The sequence below is a fragment of the Larimichthys crocea genome, chromosome XV (assembly GCF_000972845.2).
Source record: "Larimichthys crocea isolate SSNF chromosome XV, L_crocea_2.0, whole genome shotgun sequence".
NCBI lineage: Eukaryota > Metazoa > Chordata > Actinopteri > Sciaenidae > Larimichthys > Larimichthys crocea.
The window spans coordinates 11,679,674-11,704,205 of record NC_040025.1 but is presented as its reverse complement, the minus strand read 5'-3'; the positions used below and the strand labels follow the sequence as shown (position 1 = coordinate 11,704,205).

Here is a 24,532-nt window from a genome sequence, read left to right as displayed (position 1 = left end):
CTTTCTCTACCACGAAACGAAATTCAGACACTTCACAGCGCCTCGGAGGAGGGCGTGGACGGAGACGACGACGACGATGCCGACGACGCCGACGGACGAGGAAGATGTTTGAGCAAGATGACGTGGACTTATTCAACGAGAAAGTAGGAGAGGAACGGAGATGATGTTTTTTTATTTGCATGACAGGAGCTGCTACATTTAACCTCATGATCTGTACTCCAGTTTCAGACAGTGCCATCAGATCCCGTCGAAGCTGAGAAGCTGGAGTGATGTGAAGATGAGGACGCGTGGAGCGGCGAGGCCAAGTGAGCGAGTTACAGCGACTGCGCAAAGCCCAGGTCGGTAGTCCAGTACTCAGAGCTCAGTTTATGTTTCATGGTTTTTCGAAGACTCTGAGTAGAAGCAAACGTGGTTTTAAACTTCTGTATGTGCTTGAGTGTGTTCGTCAACAAACAGAATGTTTATTTACAGCAAAAACAACAAACTCTTTATTATACAGAAACATGCTTTGATTTCATGCTGCAGTCTTGTTACCTTTCCCAGGAGTTGGATGTGTGCAGTCTCACGTGGCGGCTGCTCCCGCTCCTCCTCGTCTCATTTACTCCCGCGATATTTAATAACGACCACGTCTTGTTTCACTGACACATTTTGATGAACGATCGCTGCGAGAATGTGTTTTCCCGATAAAACCAGCCCTCGTTGCCACCAGTTTGAAAGCCTGTGATGTGAAGTCGTAAACTATGATGCTGTATTAATTAGATCAAATCAAAAACATACATGCCAGCATCCTGTTATAAATTCCTTGTGCTTATGTCGATGAATCCTGCTTGGGATGGCGGACTCCGTCACAAAACACTGCAGGAAAATAAGATTTAAAGGTCCGTGTGTCAGATTCAGGAGGCTTTATTTACAGAAATATAATATTCAGAACTAGTTTTCATTGGGTTATAACCTAGAAAATAAGCATTGTTATATTTATGTTGCTTTTTAGAATGAGCCTTGTATATCTACAGACAAACAGCTCCATCATGTTTTACAGTAGCCCTGAAAGGACAAACAAAGCAGGAGTTTGACAATGCCGCTGTAGTTTCTCCTTTATGCTCGACGGGAGATGAGGCAAATGTTCACTGCTAGATGGCACTAAATCACACACTGGTCCTTTTTATGAAGTAATAAAAGAGTACTATGACTTTTATTTATATATATTGGTACCTTACTTACTCTTTCTCGTCTCTGTGGTTCACAGTCCTCCAGCGGAGGCTGGGATGGAGATCGAGGGACCTTCAAGGATTAGAAGAAAAGGGTGTGAGCTGGAGCGGACTCTGCGAGGAGAGGCTGGTAGACCCGTTCCGTAACTGACCTGTTCTCACTATTTTTTTTAGAATTATGAATCGTTTTTCTGATTTTCACGCGTGCATGTTTTTATTGAAGTCCTCTCTTTCTGGTATAGAAAGTGAAAAGAGGGAACACAAATGAGCTGCTGTAGCTAAGTGAAGGCAAATAAGTAAACAGCAGTATAATAAACACGAGAATACTAAATACATTGTCGTATATCAGACTGAATCTTAAGTCAGTTGAATCTCCACACTCGCTCACATGGGTGTGTGTCACTGCACATACATCTGTTCCATAAACTACATGTAGAGCTTCCTCTTATTATTTCAGCTGAACAAAAAAACACCACTTTTTCCACTTCCAGGCAGCGGCGGCTCTCCTGACATGATCGAGCAGTGGATCCAACTGGTCCACGAGAAGAACGCGCTGGTTTCCGGAGGTCCGACCTCATGGTGGCGTAAGTGCTCGGCCTCGTTGGCTCATAAAACTAAATGCGGATGCACGGTCAAAGCCTGCGGGTCTCACCGGGAAAACACGCATCTTTGTGCCGAGTCGAAGCGGACACAGTGAGAAAAACGCGCTTACTGTTTGTTCTCACCACGGCAGCAGCCAATCTTCATGACTCCGTCTGTCATAAGGCCTCATAATGACCTGCAGCTATAAACCGGATGTATGTTGACATGACTCAGCTGTGTTTGCTTGTTTTTCCTCTCAGGTCCCGACAGCTCGAGCTCGAGGACAAGCAGAGCATGTTGGAGTTGGAGCTCAAGGAAATACATGGAGCTGAACGGTGTGTGCTTTTGGTGTGTGCCTCGACGTTTGTTGTGACGCTGCATGAAGCGGCCTTTTGAGTCGAGGAGACGTGGACAAGCGGCAGTCTTGTTAGCCAAGGCTTGAGAAACGTCGTGTTCTCCTTTAGTTCAGAGGACTAAACATTGATGTATCCTCGATATTAGATCTCTTTTTTGGCAGACGATACCGGCGTCACACCAACTCCCACAGATCATGTTGCATTATGGGTCGATTTTGTAGCGTTCATGTGCCAGGCTAGTTCTTGTTTATAGACGTGTTAGTCATCCACACACAGTACAGGCTTAAAACATTACTCACATGCCTATATGTAAACGAATATGAAACTATTGGTGTTGTTGTAATGTTCCAACTGGCCACAAAAGTCATTTCAGTGTCGGTGCAGAAATACATCAGCCGTCTCCGTTAATGGAATCAGAGTTGCTGTCTTCATGTCTCCAGAGACGTTTTTCGTGTTAAACTTTTAAGTGATGCTATAGAAAGAGGGACGTTTGTTGAAAAGACTTTGAGAATGAAACTCTTGATTTGATGAAGCCATATCAGCTTTTTTTTTGAACATTTCTTCCACAGAAAGAGAAGTGCGAATCCTGTCCTGCATCATCGCTGTCACTTCGCTCTAAAGCTGCGATCCACTACACATGGAATAACTGAAACAGTCTTCTGTGGAAGTCTAGTTTAACCCACAGAAGTCTCTGATGACTCTTTTTTTTTTTCCAACCACAGAGGAAATAAATTCCTGACAAGTAAAAACAAGAAGAAGGAAAAACAGTCTGATAAACTCAGAGGCCTCAGAGCGGGGCAGGACGTGATTTCTACATTAATATAAGTATCTGTGGTGTTAGTAGATGAAAATAACTGTTTGACGGATCATTAGCTTTTAAATTAATGTGATGTGCTTCAACTCATTCCACAATTAGCAGTTACAGAGCTACTTTCATTTGTTTGGGTCGTGTTTTGGCCACTGACAAACTAAAGTCCCACATTTACTCTGTTCTGTTCACTCCTTTAGCGGCCAAATGCTCCACTATCTTTACCAGCTATTTCCTAACTGTGTCTGATCGCTGCAGAGCAGGCGGTGTCCAGTGGATTAAAAGCTTTTTGGCTGATAACGCGGCAACTGCCGCAGCCAAAAATGACGCCGCGAGAGTGAGAAACAAAACCGTAAACGGCTGGAAACTCCTCTAAAGCTCCATTAAGTGATTTAAGTGAATTCTGTCTGTTCACTTTCCGCACTGTCATCGAATCTTGACCATAGTGTCCGTATGTGTTTTGGCAGACAAGACGCCGGAGCAGCAGGCAGAAGAAGTCGGGTCCTCCAGCAGTGATCGGGTGGTGGACATGAGGACTCCTTGGTGTCGTTTCTGGATGAGAAGAGGCTGAGGAGATCAGCGAGGAGCAGGAGGCCTTCTCCATCAGGGGGCTAAGCGGCACTCGAGAACGGAGCTCAGGTTCACTGGGCGTAAGGCCTTTCACGCACACACGGCATGAACCTGTACCTACCGCACGGTTAGATGCCCTCAGACTTTCAGCTTGGAACCTGAAAACGTTTTTGAGAAGCCAAAGATGAGACCGATCCTTGGGGAGGGTGATCCACCAACGAGGATCATCCAGCTAGGATAAAGAGTTTGAGGTTTAAGGGCCCGAGGCTGAGTGAACACCAGTTGCAATCCAGCCCCCCTAGAGGGAGACATAAGCCTGGAGATGTGAGCTTTTTAAGTCCACGGCGCCTGCCGTGATAGTGCGGTCACGGCACCAAGGACCTCTAGTGTCTGCTGCACTATTTAACAACCGCAACACAGCAGATAATCATTACCCCAGCCTGGGACTTGGCCTGGTTTGGTGTCAGAAACATGTGACTCAAAGCTGCAGTAGCTGGCTTTGATAGATAGATCTAGGTTGGAGACGGTACGCGGTGTTTGTGTTTGATGTTGATTTTACTTGTGACATCATGGATTAAGTGCTACTGTAAACTGACATAACATAACATCTCATAACTCTATGTTTAGTATTTGTATACTGGATAAAGTCGTAGAAATATAACGGTGGAGAAAATAAACAAGATAAAATATTAGTTTTAAAATTCCGTTTTGTACTCATGGTTCAGTTTACTTTTACATTAATGAACTTAGAATTTTGTAGCGCCTCCTGCTGTTCGCCACGTCCTTCCCGATCGCATGTTGGGTGGTGTTAATCTCAGGGGTCGATCGTTCAGTCCTCTAGGATCAGAGATCTTCACCGATGGCCTTCAACTGTCGGCTGCTCTTTGACTGGTGGTGTTTTATACGAACACGAGGTGGAGGGGTGAATGAAAAAAAAAAAACAGACTTCATTCTTTATAATGCCATCGTTTATCGTTTGCAGGTGTTCCTATTCATGTGCTGGCAGAATAGCCCAAATGGAGACAAAGAGCCGTTTGTCGTTTAGTGAAGGAAGCCTTATATATTCATTGTTCTGCTGCCAGGCGGTGCCACCTGGACGGCACCTCACAGTATATCATAAAGATCATGCACTTTGAGTTTTCTGTGTTTTTGAAGGTCTGCGTGATTTAACTAATGCATGTTAAATCAGGCGTTACCGATCATCGTGCCGTAACGTCGACCACATCCAGAGCTGCAGTTATATAAAAGGTTGGCTGCTGTTCTAACTTCTCACCTGTAGGGCGCTCACCTGTGCCTCTAGAGAATTCAGATGTTTTATTTCAATTAAAAGGTTAAAATTTCCACTGAAATATCCTGATTCAAATGTTACAAAAATATTGTCAACAAAATGTACATAAAGTATCAAAAGTACTCATTCCGTCTGATATTGTCATATATGATAATATTGCAGTATTATTGTTGAGTTTTCATACTGTTTACTGGCAGTTTATTAAACATATTAATGAGATTTTTATATTTATTTAGTTTTTCTACACAAAAATAATATAAAGAAAAAAACATAAAATAAAGTAAATATCATGTTAGCAAATGTAAAAAAACCTTACATTTATTTACAATGTTTTACAGAGAAATACAGCATGTTAAGATAATTTATTTTACCCAAAATATTATCTCAACATGCTTTTATAAATTGTCACGTTCACACAACAGAAATCAAGGTTCAGTTGTTGCTCAAGAACACTTCGACTGACCTGGGAGTTGAACCTGAAAACCTCCGATTATTTCCCTGAATGCTACTTTATACTTCCCCTGGATTTCAGGGTAATATTGTACTTTTTTCCCCTATATTTGACAGTTTTAATAACACTGTAAAAAAATATATTGTTAATTTATGAATAATAATATATATTTTGTATAAAAATGTCTGTTAAAAATTACAGACATTATCTGTAAAGCAACAACCAAACTGTTCCTTTAATTATTAGTTACAGTTACAGGCAGCTGTGGCTGAAGTGTGGATTTATGGTGATTTAATAATCGGAGGGTTTCAGGTTCAACTCCCAGGTCAGTCGAAGTTCTTAGTAGTTCTTGAGCAACACACTGAACCTTGATTTCTGTGTGTGAACGTGACAAGTGTTATAAAAGCATGTTGAGATAATAATTTGGGTAAAATAAATTATTATCTCAACATGCTCGGTATTTCTCTGTAAAACATTGTAAATAAATGTAGTTTTTTACATTTGCTAACAAGATATTTTACTTTATTTTATGTTTTTTCTTTACCGTTATTTTAGTGTAGAAAAACTAAATAAAATAATAAAAATCTCATTAAATATGTTTTAATAAACTGCCAGTAAACAGTATGTAAAACTCAACAATAATACTGCAATATTATCATATATGACAATATCAGACTGAATGAGTACTTTTGATACTTTATGTACATTTTGTTGACAACAATTTGAATTCAGGAATTTTACTTTCAGTGGAATATTTTAACCTTTTAATTGAAATAAAACATCTGAAGATCTTCTAGAGGCACAGGTGAGCGCCCTACAGGTGAGAAGTTAGAACAGCAGCCAAACCTTTTATATAACTGCAGCTCTGGATGTGGTCGACGTTACGGCACGGTGACCGGTAACACCTGATTTAACATGCATTAGTTAAATCACCGCAGACCTTCAAAAACACAGAAACCTCAAAGTGCATGATCTTTATTTGATATACTGTGAGGTGCCGTCCAGGTGGCACCGCCTGGCAGCAGAACAATGAATATATAAGGCTCCTCTTCACTAAACGACAAACTGCTCTTTGTCTCCATTTGGGCAGCACATGAATAGGAACACCTGCAAACGATAAACGATGGCATTTATAAATAGATGAAGTCTGGTTTTTTTTCCATTCACCCCTCCACCTTGTGTTCGTATAATACACCACCAGTCAAAGAGCAGCCGACAGTTGAAGGCCATCGGTGAAGATCTCTGATCCTAGAGGACTGAACGATCGACCCCTGAGATTAACTATCCAACATGCGATCAGGGAAGGACGTGGCGAACAGCAGGAGGCGCTACAAAATTCAGAAAGTTCATTAATGTAAAAGTAAACTGAACCATGAGTACTAATAACGGAATTTTAACAACTAATATTTTATCTTTTCTCCACCGTTATATTTCTAGACTTTATCCAGTATACAAATACTAAACATAGAGTTATGATATGTATGTTATGTCATTGTTTACAGTAGCACTTAATCCATGATGTCACAAGTAAAATCAACATCAAAAACACTGTCTACCGTCTCCAACCTAGATCTATCTATCAAAGCCAGCTACTCACATGAGTCACATGTTCCTGACACCAAACCAGGCCAAGTCCCAGGCTGGGGTAATGATTATCTGCTGTGTTGCGGTTGTTAAATAGTGCAGCAGACACTAGAGGTCCTGGTGCCCGTGACCGCACTATCACGGCAGGCGTCGTGGACTTAAAAAGCTCACATCTCCAGGCTTATGTCTCCCTCTAGGGGGGCTGGATTGCAACTGGTGTTCACTCAGCCTCTGGCCCTTAAGCCTCAAACTCTTTATCCTAGCTGGATGATCCTCGTTGGTGGATCACCCTCCCCCAATGATTCGGTCTCATCTTTGGCTTCTCAAAAACGTTTTCAGGTTCCAAGTCTGAAAGTCTGAGGGCATCTAACCGTGCGGTAGGTACAGGTTCATGCCGTGTGTGCGTGATAGGCCTTACGCCCAGTGAACCTGAGCTCCGGCCTTCGAGTGCCGCTTAGCCTCCCTGATGGAGAAGGCCTCCTGCTCCTCGCTGATCTCCTTCAGCCTCTTCTCATCCAGAAACGACACCAAGGAGTCCCTCATGTCCACCACCTCGATCATCTGCTGGAGGACCCGATCTTCTTCTGCCTGCTGCTCCGGCGTCTTGTCTGCCAAACACATACGGACAACTATAGTCAAGATTCGATGACAGTGCGGAAAGTGAACAGACAGAATTCACTTAAATCACTTAATGGAGCTTTAGAGCGAGTTTCCAGCCGTTTACGGTTTTGTTTCTCACTCTCGCGGCGTCATTTTTGGCTGCAGCAGTTGCAGCTGTTATCAGCCAAAAAGCTTTTAAATCCACTGGACATCGCCTGCTCTGCAGAGATCAGACACAGTTAGGAAATAGCTGGTAAAGATAGTGAAGCATTTGGCCGCTTAAAGAGCCACATATGTCTCTGAGGAGTGAACAGAACAGAGTAAATGTGGGACTTTAGTTTGTCAGGTGGCCAAAACACGACTCCAAACAAATGATAAAGTAGCTCTGTAACTGCTAATTGTGTAAATGAGTTGAAGCACATCACATTAATTTAAAAGCTAATGATCCGTCAAACAGTTATTTCATCTCTAACACCACAGATACTTATATTAATGCAGAAATCACGTCCTGCCCCGCTCTCTGAGTTTATCAGACTGTTTTTCCTTCTTCTTGTTTTTACTTGTCAGGAATTTATTTCCTCTGTGGTTGGAAAAAAAAAAGAGTCATCAGAGACTTCTGTGGGTTAAACTAGACTTCCACAGAAGACTGTTACAGTTATTTCCATGTGTAGTGGATCGCAGCTTTAGAGCGAAGTGAACGCGAATGATGCAGGACAGGATTCGCACTTCTCTTTCTGTGGAAGAAATGTTTAAAAAAAAGCTGATATGGCTTCATCAAATCAAGAGTTTTCATCCAAAAGTCTTTTCAAACAAACGTCCCTCTTTCTATAGCATCACTTTAAAAGTTTAACACAGAAAAACTGTCTCTGGAGACATGAAGACAGCAACTCTGATTCTATTAACTGAGACGGCTGATGTATTTCTGCACCGACACTGAAATCACTTCTTTGTGGCCAGTTGGAACATTTACAACAACCCAATTATGTTTTCATATTCGTTTACATATAGGCATGTGAGTAATGTTTTAAGCCTGTACCTGTGTGTGATGACTAACACGCTATAAACAGACTTGAAGGAAACTAGCCTGGCCACATGAACGCTACAAATCGACCCATAATGCAACATGATCTGTGGGAGTTGGTGTGACGCCGGTATCGTCTGCCTAAAAAAAGAAGATCTAATATCGAGGATACATCAATGTTTAGTCTCTGAACTAAAGGAGGAAACATCCGATCGTTTTCTCAGCCTTGGCTGAACACGACTGCCGCTTGTTTCCACGTCTCCTTCGACTGAAAAGGCCGGTTCATGCAGCGTCAACAACAAACGTGTTCATGAGGAGCGAGCACACCAAAGCACACACCGTTCAGCTCCATGTATTTCCTGAGCTCCAACTCCAACATGCTCTGCTTGTCCTCGAGCTCGAGCTGTCGGGACCTGAGAGGAAAAACAAGCAAACATCAGCTGAGTCATGTCAACATTACATCCTGTTATAGCTGCAGGTCATTATGAGGCCTTATGACAGACGGAGTCATGAAGATTGGCTGCTGCCGTGGTGAGAACAAACAGTAAGCGGCTTTTCTCACTGTGCCGCTTCGACTCTGCACAAAAGACGCGTTGTGTTCCCGGTGAGACCCCGCAGGCTTTGACCGTGCATCGCATTTATGAATTTATGAGGTCGAGCACTTACGCCACCATGAGGTCGGACTCCTCGGAAACCAGCGCGTTCTTCTCGTGGACCAGTTGGATCCACTGCTCGATCATGTCAGGAGAGCCGCCGCTGCCTGGAAGTGGAAAAAGTGTGTTTGTTTGTTCAGCTGAAATAATAAGAGGAAGCTCTACATATAGTGTTATGGAACAAGATGTATGTGCAGTGACACAACACCCATGTGAGCGAGTGTGGATTCAACTGACTTAAGATTCAGTCTGATATACGTACATGTATTTAGTATTTCTCGTGTTTATTATACTGCTGTTTACTTATTTGCCTTATTAGCTACAGCAGCTCATTTGTGTTTTCTCTCTTTCACTTTCTATTACCAGAAGAGAGAGGACTTCGACTATAAAACATATTCATAATTCTAAAAAAAATCAGTCAGGAACAGGTCTTACCAGCCTCTCCTCGCAGAGTCCGCTCCAGCTCTACACCCTTTTCTTCTAAATCCTTGAAGGTCACCTCGATCTCCTCCAGCCTCCGCTGGATGGACTGTGAACCACAGAGACGAGAAAGAGTAAGTAAGGTACTCAAATATATATATAAAAAAGTCATAGTACTCTTTATTACTTTATTAAAAAGGACCAGTGTGTGATTTAGTGCCATCTAGCAGTGAACATTTGCTTCATCCTTCCTGTCGAGCATAAAGGAGAAACTACAGCGGCATTGTCAAATCTCCTGCTTTGTTTGTCCTTTCAGGGCTACTGTAGAAACATGATGGAGCTGTTTGTCTGTAGATATACAAGGCTCATTCTAAAAAATGCTTATTTTCTAGGTGATTATACGCCAATGAAAACATAGTTCTGAATATTATATTCTGTAAATAAAGCCTCCTGAATCTGACACACTGGACCTTTAAATCTTATTTTCCTGCAGTGTTTGTGGAGGAGTCCGCCATTCCTAAGCAGGATTCACCGACATAAGCACAAGGAATTTATAGGTGAGTGTTGCATGTATGTTTTTGATTTGATCTCATTAATACCAGCATCATAGTTTACGGCTTCACATCACAGGCTTTCAAACTGGTGCAACGAGGGCTGGCTTTTATCGGGAAAACGCATTCGTCGCAGCGATCGTTCATCAAAAATGTGTCAGTGAAACAAGACGTGGTCGTTATTTTAAATATCGCGGGGAGTAATGAGACGAGGAGGAGCGGGAGCAGCCGCCACCGTGAGACTGCACACATCCTGGGAAAGGTAACTCTGTGGAAGACACGCAGCATGAAATCTAAGCATGGTTTCTTATTTTATAAAGGAAGACTTAAATAAAATAACTTGAGTTAGTTTGTTTTTGCTGTAAACGGGAACACTAGTTTCTGTTCTGTTGGATTTCTGACACAGCAGCTGCACATGTACAAGCACGTACAGAAGTATTAAAACCACGTTTGCTGTTACCACCGGTAACCACAGGTGTCGCTAAATAAACCAGGAAATAACAAACAGCAAATATTTTACAAAAATTGCTTCACTTCTACTCAGAGTCTTCGAAAAACCATAAAACATAAACGAGCTCTGAGTACTGGAACACCGACCTGGGCTTTGCGCAGTCGCTGTAACTCGCTCATCTTGGCTCGCCGCTCCAGCGTCCTCATCTTCATCAACTCCAGCTTCTCAGCTTCGACGGGATCTGATGGCACTGTCTGAAACTGGAGTATCAGTATCATGAGGTTAAAATGTAGCAGCTCACTGTCATGCAAAATGAAAAACATCATCTCCGTTTCCTCTCCTTACTTTCTCGTTGAATAAGTCGACGTCATCTTGCTCAAACATCTCCTCCTCGTCGTCGTCGTCGTCATCGTCGTCGTCGTCTCCGTCCACGCCCTCCTCCGAGGCGCTGTGAACGTGTCTGAATTTCGTTTCTGTGGTAGAGAAAGATGAAAGCAAAGTTTTCTTTCCCTGCAGTAACTTTCCTCCACCAAAGTTTAAAGATGAATCATCTTACCCACTCTCCCCGGGTGACTGTTGAGGACGCTGAGCCGGGTGTCTCTGCTGATCCTCGGGGACGAGAGATTCCAGGGGGAAAACTTGGATCTTACTCTGGTCTGGCCGCTCGGGATCTCTTTCCTCTTGAAGCAGCGTCGGTTCCTCTTGACTAGGATGTGACTAGCTGTGCTCCCGCTCCAGTAGCCCTCCTCTTCTTGCCCGTCCAGGCCCTCTGGTTTCGGAGGGCTCGGACCTCCTGCTGTAGCAGAGGAAGAGGAGCAGGACGAGGATCCACCGGGCGTCTCAGAGTCAGAGTCGGCGCTGAGGCTCTGAAGGTTCACCAGCTGGGTTTTCTCCTCGTCGGTGAGCTGAAGCTTTTTGAGCGACTGCTTCGGACGGTAGTCCGGCGCTGCCTTGGAGGCGTCTTTCGTCGGGGTTGGAGAGGATCGTTTCTCTGGAGGGGTCGAGGGGTTAAAGAGGTGGACTGTGCGAGGTTTTGCTGTCGGAGGAGAGGGGTGAGGGCTCGGCGAGGTCTGGCGAGAGAGGCGAGGCTTGGGGACGGGATAGGGCACTTTGGGAGCGTCCTCCTCAGCGGGTGCTGTTATCTCAGGTTTAGATGGAGGATCTGCGGAAGCTTGTGGTTCTTGTGATTCCTCTTTGAGTTCAAGTATATGTTGGTCCTGTCCTTCAGATTTACGTGAAGGCCCACAGTCCAGAGTGTGCTCAAACTCCTCATCTGACGGCGTGTAATCGTCACTTGAAAGCCCGTTCTCATCGCTCGCCCCTTTGAGAGTTCCTTCGCTCTCCTGAGAACAGAAAAGACATTGAGAGAACGAAGAAAGAAACCCCTGTTCACAGGTCCACAAAGCACATACGCCTCGACACAAACACTCTCATTAGTCGCACGTGAGCCCTGCAGGCCGACGACATCGGATCAGCCGCCAGGAAGGATGATGTATCATGCAACAGACGCTTGTGTAGCACGAGCGATACCGAGGATTCAACATGGTTTAACATCTGTTCTGTTCAGTCACCCACCTTACAAGACCCGGTTTCCAGCACCAGCTCTTCAGAGTGCAGTTCACAGTAAAATCTCCCTGCGGGAGAAAAAACAATTAAAGGAAATGAATGTTGACGTGCTCGAGAGGAAAAAGCCGTTTTCTTAAATGATTCATGTCTTTTCAGGCTAAATGGAAGCCCCCCCTTTAAAAAAGGGTCTCAGTGCAAATTATTAATTACATATATAAATAAATAAAAGAGAAGAGAGGACACATTATACCAACAGCTGCTGAAAGCAGAAATACAAGCACGCAGAATCAAGCGCTCCAATCAAGGACGGGTGGATTATCAAAACATTATGTTCTGTAGATACAGAACAGTTATGACAGAGCAGGCTCACCTGTAGCCGGGTCAAAGGTGTATCCTCCCAGTCTGAGTGTGATGCCGCACTCATGGCACGTGAAGCAGCTCCGATGGAAGAACTTGCCCTCAGCACTGATTCGCTCCAGCGCATACACCCTCTGACTACAGAAGTAACACTCCTCGCTGTTTGTCATCGGCACAGCGGTGCCGGGTTCAGGTTCAGGTTCAGGTTCAGGCTCGGGCTCAGGAGCAGGAGCAGGAGCAGGAGCAGGTCTGAGCTCAGGGGACACAGGAGGCGCCGCCGTCTGAGGTAAAAATAAAAAAAAAAGTCATAAGGCTGGAGTTGGAGTTGAATTCAGTATCAAAAGAAGACGAGATTGAGCCCAACTCACGCTGTCCTCATCTTCCATCCTCGTCTCTCTTGCTCGTTTCTCAGACGCCAGCTTTTCCTGCAGAGAAAACAAGAAGAGACACGATCATCACGTGACCTGATTATGTCGTCTGTGCAGAGAACATTCAAACAAACATTCGAAAAAGATCTTTTAATAAATAACTAGAAACCAGCTTCAGACAAACACAAGAGCGCAGACCGAAAGGTCGCGGGCGTGAACTCTCGCTGGAAATATATCTTTATCAGACATTTCTTGGTTGCTGTGTAAACAGTGAACCCTCGTCACAGCCGGGCCGGGCCGGGCGTACCTTGCGTCTTTGCAGAGAGTTGTGCTTCAGCTTGTTCAGGAAGAAGACAGCTGACTGTGTCTGCGAGAGAGTCAGAGGCTTGGACGATGGCAGGGAGCCTGCAGCTTCTGTAGCCAGCAGAAAAAAATGAAAGAAAGAAAAATGTCACACACACACACACACACACAAACACACACACACACACAGAATACACTTTATCATACTGTTACACTGGGCTGCAAGCCTGTAGACACTTGACCAGTATTGTTGGCCTACTTGCAGCTTTGCATACAGCTGCTTAAAATATTCTGACTGAGCCTTTTTTTTAATCATTAAGGTAATAATGCCCTTTTACGTTGGACACTATAAATAATCTGACTTGTATTCTCTGTAGCGTCGCAGCAGCAGCAGCAGAATTTAACTTGTCAATCTACATATGAACTCCTCATCTTTCAACTCTCACCACCACTCCCACTCCTTCATCGTTCAGACGTGGTTACTGGAGACTGACAGCTCCCTCCTGCCTGCCTGCCTGCACATCAAGTCAGCGGATCCCAAGCAGAGCAGCATCTCACACACACACACTCACACACACTCACACACTCTCACACACACACACGGCAGAGCGTATATCACACCCACTTCAGCTCATTCAGTGCCTCCCGAACGCTGAGGCTCACATTTACGCTGCACAAACTCCTCCATAAAAAAAATAATACCTCTGCTGCAAACAGCAGGGAGTAAATCCTCCTTCGGTGCAGGGATAGTGACGCCGGTCCCATCAGACCCCCCTCCCCAGTTCTTCTCGATAAGCCAGGTCCACACCGTGGCTGTTTGCTCTGTCTGCTGCTGCTGCTGCTGCTGGGCTGGCTTCAGTGCAGGAGAGCAGCACAACCAGTAGAGGCTGGTCTCTGAAGCTCAGCACCAGCCACTTAAAGCCGACTGAATTCTGGGTAGCATGCTCTTAAAGAGACAGCAAGCCAATTTGCTCACTTTCTCCACGCCAGCACACATTTTCAGTGGGAGGACACCTGACCCGTTTAAGGTGATGCTGATGCTGCACGGTGTCTAAGCAACCGGATTATGTAAGATTGATGCTGCCGCCAACAGAAGCCGTCTTCAGAAATACATAGTGAAGCATGAATTATCCTCGCATACTCAAACTTTTACCTTTTGCCGGCACGGTGAAGGCCTTCTGGATCTGGGTGAGGTACAGCACCATGGATAACTTATCTATCTGACCACTGTTGGCCAGGTCACTGGCGGACATGACAGGCGGGATGCCCAGCTCTTTCTCCAAGACGCTGAAAGCCAGTTGGTTGTTGTGAACGGCGTTGGACTCGTCCAGAGAGGACATGTCACTGTGGAGGAACGAGAAAGCAAACATGACGAAGAAATCAGCTTTCCGGGTTCTGCGTGATTGATTTGATTACATAAAAAGATGGTCCAAAGAACTGGGTCGAATTAACTAATTAGTGGTTGTACGACTCACATGAGCTTAGGTCTGAAGCGGTGGATCAGAGCGCACAGAGCCAGTCCGGACCTCCAGGATTGGGTGAAGTCTTGAACGTTCACTTTCTCGTAACCCGTCGTGTTTTTCTGGCACCATTTCAACAACTCTTCGAAACCGCTGACTGAATCTGAACAGACAAAACACGGAGAGCTCATCAGACAACGCTCTGCTGTAACACCGGGAAAAGTGTCTTTGATATATTTATGGTGCAGGTTTTTTTTTTTTTAATAATGTGTCGATGCCACAAAGCCACACAGCGTTTCCTGCTCAGCTCAACATAGCACGATGATAAAGTCAGAGAGGAACCATCATGCATGTCTGAGGACAAAGAGCAGCTGACCTTGACGCATGTGCATCAACTTGCTCTTCGGTTTCTTGCTCGGTGGATTGGATTTGTCAAGGTCATACAGGTGCTGCACCTAAATACAGGAGGAAGATATTTAGTTTTTTTACTATACACCATCCAAAAGACATCCTAATAATCATACTGTGTCAAATCTCTGTCTAGACCCAGAAATTAAGAAGCTGATTTACTTTGCTGAGATTCAATATTTATCTTTTTAGCATGAGGACAGGACGTTAAGTCTCTTTCTGCATCTCTGAATAACCTCCATGATGATTCAGATCTGTCAAATCTGTGTTGAGCAAACAGAGGATCAACAGTCCTGACCTGGTGGGCTTGGATGGAGAGCAGGTTCACCCTGGTGTACCGTGTTTTGGGGTCGATGCTGTAGCCGCTGTAGTTCTTGCTGGTGTTTTCCGGCGTGGTCTGTGACAGGAGCTGGTAGACGCTTTCTCTGTGCATTAGGTGAAAATGGAATAATTAAAGCCAATCAACACATAGAGACATGTGACACCGACAAAGAAAGAGTGCGGTGACTCAGCCGTGCACTTTTCTGTCTCTTCACACCGGATGAACAGAAACATTTTTGGCATCGCCTGGTGTTGAATTCATCTGCAGAAATCTGCAAAAAAGGACCACAGAGGTCCTCGACACTTCGTTCTGGATTCTCATCAACTCTTTTCTTGTCTTCTAATTTCCAAAAGCTAAAAATGTGCAAACCCTGACTCCTGTCAAACACCAGCAGCCTCGTTGGTTTATTTCTGTCACATCGAGGAATCACGCTGAAATAATTTTTACCTTTATACGCAATCAAAACAAATCACACTAATTATCTCAGGATGGGAGGCGTTCCTGACATCCACAGGCATTCTGGTGAATTTTGATTTTAGACTTTATTTTCAGAACTTTCCAGGTCAATCCTTCGTTTTCTAAGCTTTTAAATTCATGTCTCAGTTTTCCTAATAAGCTGTGAAATAAATACAACAGGCACAAAAACTGCAGTTCCTCAAACATCCACTTGAGGCTGGCTCCAGAAGTGAGTCAGTCTCCATAAGTCCCCATGTTAGACAGCGGAAATAAACATGTTTACAGCCTGGTACAAAAAGACAGTTTTGGTCTCTGTAGCTAATTTCCCCGTTCATGACAACTGTACTGAGGGTGAATTTATATACAACTCACCTGTTCACATTATATTAAGGCTTAAAGTTATGCAGGATTAAGAGCGTGGACGCTTTGATTGACAGGTGGGTGCTGTCATAGGCGGCTGGTTTGAGCGATCAGGTTTCATTCAGTCCTCCCACGCTCCACGTCTTTGCCTATTTCTAAGTCACCACACTCTGAGCTTCACAGCAGCTCTTCAGAAAGCAGCACGTGACGTCATGGAGCCTACGTCTATTTCTATTAATGCAACCTATGAGCAGGACCTGTGGTGAGAGTGTGTGTCTGTGAGGAACAGATAGTGAGACTTTCTTTTTCTGCATCGTTTCATAACGCTCAGTGCAGGTGGGTATAAGGCAGGAAGTGAAGAAACAGGAAGCAGTTACATCATGCATGTTTCTGCATGATATTACTCATTTTAGTAGTTTCATGAAGCGAGCTCACCGCTCAGCCAGGACCTTGAGATGCGGGACGCCCATTCCCCAGCTCCTCACCATCCACGCCGCGTCGAAAGCAGCCAGAAAGCCGCGGGCGATACCTGTACCCAGAGGCCAGAAAGGCTGCAGAGCACAGAGCACGAGAACCTCCAGATTAGTGACAGGTGGAACATTTATTTTTAAAACTTATGGGACAAAAATATACAAAATATAAGAGTTTATTAGTCAACATCTTTCTGCAGCTTTGCCAGCAGCTGGGACTGATGGGAATGTCATTGGTCATAATCCAAACTATTAGACAAATTAAAATCTTGACCCGACAAGTGAAGACCACCTGAGGAGGACGTGACGTCCAAATTTGTTGCCAAATGTCGTGGCAATCTTTTAAAAGAGTTGTCAAGGCGTTTCACTTGAAACTCAGCAAATCAAATCATTTATTACTTGTTATTTTAATTTATTATGTCACCTGGCAATCATGATTGTTTTCTTCCAATTTAATCTTGTAGACAAGTGACAACGCTACATGAAAGGTCAAGGATTCATCCTCAGGGGATCAGGAATGCAACTTCAAACTGCCAATCCATCCATAGATCAGTGCTGACAGTTACTATCTCTTCTAGTGTGGCTAAAACTGTTGCCCCCCTACCTCCACCAGGCAATCCCCAACAAGCGCCATCAACAACTTCTTCCCCCTCCTCTCCCTGACCAGAGAGGCGTTCTCGGCACGGTGCATGCAGGTGAAGTCGAACATGGCCACATCCGGCTGGCCGGCGTGGTTCTGAGCAAACTGGAGGTCGGGCAGTTTGCCCCCCGTGGAGAAGGAGGCGGCGTCACGGGCGTACAGGCGCAACGCCTCGTGATTGACGTTTGCAGGAGCCAGCAGCTCTTCAGCGTCGCTGTGGTCCTGTGGAGACACGGAGACAGAGACAGATCTGATGAGTCATGGCACTGTTTTTGTGTGTGATGCTGAAGTGATGAGTCTTCTGCTGCATTAGCTAAAATGTCCAGGCCACAAATAAGACATGATTGACAGTTTATCTCTTCATGAGCACCCGTGTCGCCGCTCCATCCGTCTTCTTTCTCTTACCGACCAGAGAAGCAGCTGGTGCCAACGAGAATCACCCTTTTTCCTGGTAATGGATGTGTTGTTCTCACCTGTTTAATGACCCCCTTCTTCAGCAAGCTGTTCTTTTTGGCAGTCATGACAAAGTAGTGGGTGTCGTCTTTGTAGTAGACGATATTCTCCAAATCAATACCTGGAACGGAAAACACACACAGAGAGAGAGACCAGTGGAGGAGAGTTGGAGTCAGGAAGGCCCCGACACCGACAACGTTCTGAGAGTGATGTTCTTCATATCTTATCATTAGCTCGCTTTTTGCTTTGCAGTTGGTTTTTTTACCGGAGTGTGGGGGAGCAGATGGAGACGCGAGGGTGGTCCGAGAGAATTAAAGCATCACACACACACACACACACTCTTCCTGTAAAGGTGGAGTACGTGCAGAGATAGGAGAGATTTCATCATGCTTAACACCGTCACACTGGAACAAACATCAGCAGCCTTCCTACTCTTTTCACACTTCACGTCGAATCCAACCTGACAGCGAGTGTGTGAACATTCATTTCATGCCTCCGGGGTTGCGTTCAGCGAGGCACAAGAGTAGAACAATAAAGTGATGTTCTTATTAGAAATGTTCTGGTTCGGTGATTCTTCATAATTCATGTTCTGTGGTATGAAGTGAATTCATCTCCTGGTTTCCTCTTTTTTCGAGTTTTAACTGACACAGTTTACTGAAACAGAGTGGACACACGTCCTCCGTCCACCTGTGCTTGACTGTGGAGGTCGTACCTGTCTCCGTGAGCAGGTCTTGGAAGAACTTCTGGTTGTAGATGCGCGCCACGCCGCTGATCTCTGCTACTTGGCCCTCGGCTGCCGTGTTTCTGTTGACGAAGTTGGCCGTGACGCCGATTGCCAGCTTGCCTCTCAGCTCCTTGTGCTTAAAACCTTGATGGTTTGGAAAATAAGAGAAGAGGAACCTGGGCTGATGAAAGCTCGCTCATTGAATATGGCTGTGTGTGTCTGTTTTGTGGCTTTGTGCAACATTCAGGCGTTGCAAAATATCTGCGCCTCCTTTTGCAACAGTGTGAATATAAAGTGATTTAAGGACACGTCGCGTTGTTCGTCTCACCATCAGGGACGAACCTGCCTCCGCCAGCAGAGATGAAGACATCAAACTGGAAGGTTGCAGCAGGATGAGACGCAGGCTTCAGCTTGGCCATCCAACCTGTCAGACACGCATCAAACTTTTATGCGTCTCGGTCCCTCGGCGGGTTTCATAATCATTTTTACACAGAGCTGCGTCATAAATATTGTCATGAAAACAAAAAGTGATGATGATGGGGGGGAAGCAGTGGAAGAGTGATTGCTGGTTAGGAAATGTAAATACCGTTTTCGCCCGAGGGCTCAATCAGGCCCTGAAACTCCACGCCGGTGTGCACCTCCACCCCGAAGAGGAGCGACACTTTTAATAGAACCAGCTGCAGCTGACGGATGCCTAAAAAAAAAAAAACATACACATGGATTATTTCACTGGAAAATGTGCAGAGATGCTAAATATAAAGTCAGCGCATGCAAACAGAAAGTTAAAAGGCAGCAACTAATGATTCGTTTTCATTATCGATTCAAACGCCAATCGTGATTTCTTCAGTTTCCTTTTTGGTTTTGGCTGTTTGGAGCTCTAAAAGTGTTTCCTTAATGATATTTCTAAAGATCCAAAGAGAGTCCTTTTGGGAATAATCCTCAGTTCGATGCAGCAGAAGACATTATCTGCTGCAGATTTATTTCTGTTCATCGCTGAGTCGATCATTTCAGCACTAATGGGAGAATTTCAGAACAATCCAGAACCTGGTTCATAGTAAAAGGTCGGTTAAGCAAAGTCATTAGTCACTCACTGATGTGATCCAGAGACCCGGTGCAGAATTTGCCGTAGAACTTCTTGGCTCCGAGCGCGCGGAGGTCATAAATGGTGTAGGGCCACAGGTGGAGAACGTTGTTCCTGGAGAAAGACTCTCTCTTCTCCAACACCACCACCTGAGCCCCCAGCAGGGACAGCTCGATGGCCGTTCTGAGCCCGCATGGCCCAGCGCCCAACACGAGACACTGAGAGAAGAAGAAGAGGAGGACGATATAATATGATACGATGTTGTTAAAACCCCTGGAGTCGTGTGATGGATCAGGTCGGGGTCTTTTAAACCTCGAGCCCAGACGTTGATGTGGTCTGTTAAATCTGAGCAGCAAAGACTCTTTAATTCATTATTACAAGTGTATCGTAAATACAACAGATATTATACTTTAGTTGTGCTGGGCTGACATTTTGCAGCAATATTTATATTAAATATTTAAACTTAAAGGTCCGGTGTGTAGGATTTAGCGGCATCTATAGCTGCTGATTGCAAACCTCTCAAACCTGGAGGACTCTGTGGAAGAGGACTGTCTGATTGTAGATTATAAAAAGGTTCTTCAAGTTGATTATATATATGAAAGAAAACATATTCTGCCTCCTAAATCTTACACACTGGACCTTTAATACTGATAATAATATTGAGAAATAATCATGGATTTTCACTGATTTCCTCAGGATTTAGAAAAACATTTAGATCATGGGATGAAGTGAAACGATGTAGTATTTGTCATTATGAAACAAGAAATAAAAAAGGAAGTTATGAAACAGAACTTGAAGCTAACCTTTTAAAAAACGACAGAAAAGAGGTACCTTGTTCTTGGCGCAGGCTTTTCCTTGCTGGTAATCTGCGTGAGTCGCACGTTTGTCCAGCTTCGTCCACAGAGCTTTGGCCTTCCAGTAGTTCAGCCGTTCCTTCAGCTTGGTGTAGAAGTTCCTGAAATCCTTGGGATCGATGTCCAGCTGCCTGCAGAGCTCGGCGAAGTGATGCTTCACATCCTTGCAGGTCTGGGCTTGGACGAAGAGGTCAAAGGTCGCGTGTGAAGGGTTGACGGGGTCCTGGCTCGCCATGGCTGAGGCTGGTGGTGGACCAGATCCTTTGCTCACTTGGTTTGGTGGTTAACTATGAAGAGGACATATACACATGCTGGTTTTAGAAGTTCCTACCTGGAAACAGCTGGGCGGTGGAGAGAGGTTTACCGTAGACGATCAAAGGGTTACAAAGTCCTTGTTTCTGCGTTTATAGAGGTCTTCCAGTCTTCTTCCCTCTGTGCTAGAGGAAGTCTCCCTCTCATGTTCACCTAATTATAGTCCAAACGTTCACGTCTTGAGGACGCATTTATCACCTTGTTGGCTGAGTCATTACTTACTTCCTCTATGCGGTTTCTGTATCTTTTGTCTTTTACGACCGCTCTGTACCGAGCAACCCCGCCTACAGCTGATGTGTCACTCTCACACGCCGCCTCAGGATGTGTGCCTGTTAGTTTCACTGTTAAAACAGTTTGATGGTAACATGTGGCTTAAACACACACACAGTGCGGATGTAACTACTTCCATGTGTTTGGCCTGGATCAGCCTTCACAACCGAGCAGGAAAAACTGGGCTGACTGGTTGAACTGGCTGGAGGGGGCGCTACTGTTGAAATTAATATCCCATATTCAGAAGAATGTCTTGGGACGCCGATCACACCATAGCAACTGGATGCAGTTGGACTAGTATGGCTGCAACTGACGATGATCTTCTGATTGTTTCCTCTAATCACTGATGAATGGTTCAGTCTCCATCAGAGGAGATATCTTCAGATGTCTTGCTTTGTCTGACCAACAAGCCCAAATATGTTCACTTTGCTTTAATGTTAGACACGGAAAAGCACCAATACGCTCACATTCGAGAGCCTAAAACCAACAAGGAATTAATTATTAACACGGCCGCAGATTAGTTTCCTGTCTGTTGCATGAAATCTTCAATAACTCATTTAGTTGAGTTATTATTAAACATTAAAGCAACATTTTTGCACCTTTTCCGCCTAAAAATAACAGCTTCACGTTCGCTTTGAGGCTACACCGATGAGCTTTGCAGCAAAACGCCAACGGCTGTTTCACCGATTTCCTCAAACTGGTTCACACAGAATGTTTTCTGGGTCTTCCCTCTGATGTCCTCCAGCTGCTCTGCCTGTGATTTAAAGTTTCCCGATGGACAGTGAAGTGAACGTAGCAGCTGCTTTTTTTGTGTTTTGAAAGCTGACGAGATGCCACAGCCACAAAAGCTTTTCTGGGCGACGTCCGCCAAGTAATTACATTAGAAATGTCTCATCATTAGGAACATTTGGCCCAAGATGAGAGCTCCCAATCCATCTGTACACATTTACTTCAGGTGGGTTACTTTCAAAGACTCCTGACGCCACATGCTGCTCTGTAACGTGAACATCATGCTCAAACAATAGGAAGGCTGCTCCTGTATTCACACCTCTACAACACGTTAACACTTAGTGAGCACTAACAGTGAGCTGTGGCTGACATTTCCTGTAAGTAACAGTCGTGCATGATCACTTCCTGATGATGCCACAACAACTCGTCTGCATGTTCTGCAGCCCCGGCCTCCACCTCCACCTCCGAGGTGAAGGCTGTAATTACAGTCAGAGCAACATGTGCGTGCATGAATGCCTGTGCTGCTTGTGTGTCTTTACACCCTCACGTATCGCCACTGATTGCATGTTTTGAACGACTTGACGAAAAGCTTCTTCCCACTCTGCGTGTGAACCGAACAACACATCCAAATGCAAAAGAAAAAATCTGCCCGATAAGCCTCTGCGGAGAGTGAAATGATACCGAGCTGACACAGAAAGCTCAGGTGAACATGCAACATATATTTCTCATGAGCATCCAGAGGCACGACAAACTACAGACTCATTATCTGCAGTGTGGCTGCTCAACAAGCCACGCAGAGTTACCTTTGGTCCGGAATGATTCATCAAGAAAGCAGAGCCGGTGTTTAGAGCAGCAAAAGACAAGACAACCTGTCAAAACTAAAAATAACCGAGAGGATCATCATGAAACTTTTATCTTATTCCCATGGAGGCTGCTGTTTTTATACTGTGTGTGTGTGTGTGTGTGTGTGTGTGTGTGTGTGTCACTTGAAGGATGCACAGCAGCATCAGAAAAAAAACAAACTAGTTTCTTTGTAGGTTCTGTGCCAGCTCTTAATATAGTTTGAGGACGGCGGTCATGCTGAATGAAGTGTCATCTGTGGTAAAAGTACAACACACACACACACACACACACACACACACACACACACACACACACACACACACACAGAGTCATCGTCATCTGACTTGGGTTAAGCAATTACCAAGAAGGAGACGAGTTTGATCAGGAATGCCACGGACAAGATCAGACAGAAGGAAACCTGGATTTAAAAGGTGCACCAACCTGAATTTCCTCAGGAGTCGGTGGATTGGATTGGACTGGATTGACCCACCTTATTACGTGTGTGTGTGTGAGTGTGTGTGTGTGTGTGTATCAGGGTGTTGGATCAACAACTGATCTCCAGCCTGGCAGGGATAACAGAGACGGAAAGGATGATTTCTCTGAACTTATCCGACTCTGACAGACATCCATTGTTTTGTAGTGAGACAATCAAACAGAACCTTTTGAAATAAGATCTGTTCACAGTGATAGGAAGGTAATAAATGCAAAGGAAGGTGTGGCACCCAGTGTTATCAGCTGTGCCAAAGCAGGCTGCGGTCACAACATGTTACCAAGTGCGAGCAGCCAGATTTTTCCTGACATGTGTGCAGAGAGAGAAACTGAGAGAAGCTCACATGGACAAAAACATCCATCATGCATCCATTCATGTTTTAAAGGTGAAGCACCAAACACACTGAGCGTCAGAGCAGCTGATCCACACAGAGAAACTTTAAAACAAAGAGCAGAAACACTTTCATTACCGCTCCTGTAGTCCCGCTGTGTCCCCTCCGTCCTCTCCATGTTTGTTTTTCTGATTTCTTTGTTTACAGGTAAAGAGCGCGCGCGGTGCTCACCTGCGGACCGGACAGAGCTCGCGCCGTATCTGCACGCGCCGAGCCTCTTCCGGGACTTTCTGCCACACAGCGCGAGCCCCTGCGCACGTGACGACAGGGAGGGTGGTAGGTGCGTAAATATGTTTATCCTGAGGGCAAAGCATGACTCAGCGAAACACGTGAAGAACATCTGCTGTTAGAGATAATCATGAGGGGATAATAATATAATAATAATATAATACTAATAATTATAATAATATAATAATAATAATATATAATAATAAAAGTTACACAGATGTCACTTTCCGGCATAACACTCTGGTGGGCTGACTTCCTCTTCCAAGCAGACATCTCTACTGTGCTGTAAGTTACTTATGTAACTAAATACATTTATAAAAATAAAAGTTTCTACATATTATCCAGTAAAACTAAAAAAAAAAAAAGTGAGAATTTGCTGTAAACTGTTGGATTATTTGTCGACCAAACAACAAACATATTGAGACATCTCTTTGGAAGCTATTACATTTCTTTATTATATTTTCTGATGTTTTCTGACTAAAGGATTACTTTACTTTATTAATAAATGAATAGTTGTTAGTTGTAGCCCTGATATATAATTTAAAAAAAACACACCTGGTACAGAGGCATACATATGGACAGTGTGGACCCTCATTGTTATTATTATTTCTCAAACATATGATCACTTCAAAAATAATGAAATGAGGTAATAAAGTGTTCAAAGAGTGTTAAGTATGTTTCTGTGCTGTTACAGAGGACATGGACAGTTTTAAGGTACTTTAGTATTTTATCTGGGTATTTCTGTTCTATATATACTAAATACTGCACCACAGCTATACTTATATACAAAACATGACTTCAGATTAAAATACTAAACTCCTCTAAAGTATCAAAGTATCATCTCTACCGGCCGCAGATATTAACGCTCTGTTTACGTGACATGCTCCATTTGTGGCACTCCCAT

The 24,532-nt window shown here is 44.4% G+C and overlaps 1 protein-coding gene across 2 annotated transcripts; it reads right to left on the bottom strand.

Moving 5' to 3' along the window:
• Positions 1 to 6,222: 6,222 nt before the first annotated feature.
• Positions 6,223 to 23,665, bottom strand: mical1 (microtubule associated monooxygenase, calponin and LIM domain containing 1). 2 transcript variants are annotated; one of them, XM_019268800.2, is made up of 24 exons: positions 23,479 to 23,665; positions 20,343 to 20,652; positions 19,522 to 19,729; positions 19,017 to 19,124; positions 18,759 to 18,854; positions 18,419 to 18,574; positions 17,727 to 17,827; positions 17,218 to 17,475; positions 16,579 to 16,694; positions 15,304 to 15,430; positions 14,974 to 15,052; positions 14,613 to 14,760; positions 14,291 to 14,481; positions 13,142 to 13,248; positions 12,835 to 12,891; positions 12,480 to 12,747; positions 12,119 to 12,177; positions 11,100 to 11,886; positions 10,889 to 11,016; positions 10,690 to 10,803; positions 9,557 to 9,650; positions 9,135 to 9,228; positions 8,808 to 8,881; positions 6,223 to 7,455 (listed from the first exon to the last, which is right to left on the bottom strand). In XM_019268800.2, exons 2-24 carry the CDS (start codon positions 20,598 to 20,600, stop codon positions 7,262 to 7,264), a joined length of 3,822 nt encoding a protein of 1,273 aa, XP_019124345.2. In that variant the 5' UTR covers positions 20,601 to 20,652; positions 23,479 to 23,665; the 3' UTR covers positions 6,223 to 7,261. The 2 variants fall into 2 exon arrangements, with proteins under 2 accessions (XP_019124345.2, XP_027144649.1); XM_027288848.1 differs by lacking the exon at positions 23,479 to 23,665 and adding an exon at positions 20,730 to 20,976.
• Positions 23,666 to 24,532: the final 867 nt, after the last annotated feature.

Excerpts from the sequence above, each read along its gene's own strand:
- mical1 (XM_019268800.2), bottom strand. The coding sequence starts at position 20,600 with ATGGCGAGCCAGGACCCCGTCAACCCTTCACACGCGACCTTTGACCTC. Across the intron at positions 14,761-14,973 it reads GTTGATGCACATGCGTCAAG|ATTCAGTCAGCGGTTTCGAA; the intron begins GTCAGCTGCTCT and ends TTGTCTGTTCAG. Across the intron at positions 12,748-12,834 it reads GGATGGAAGATGAGGACAGC|ACGGCGGCGCCTCCTGTGTC; the intron begins GTGAGTTGGGCT and ends TTTTTACCTCAG.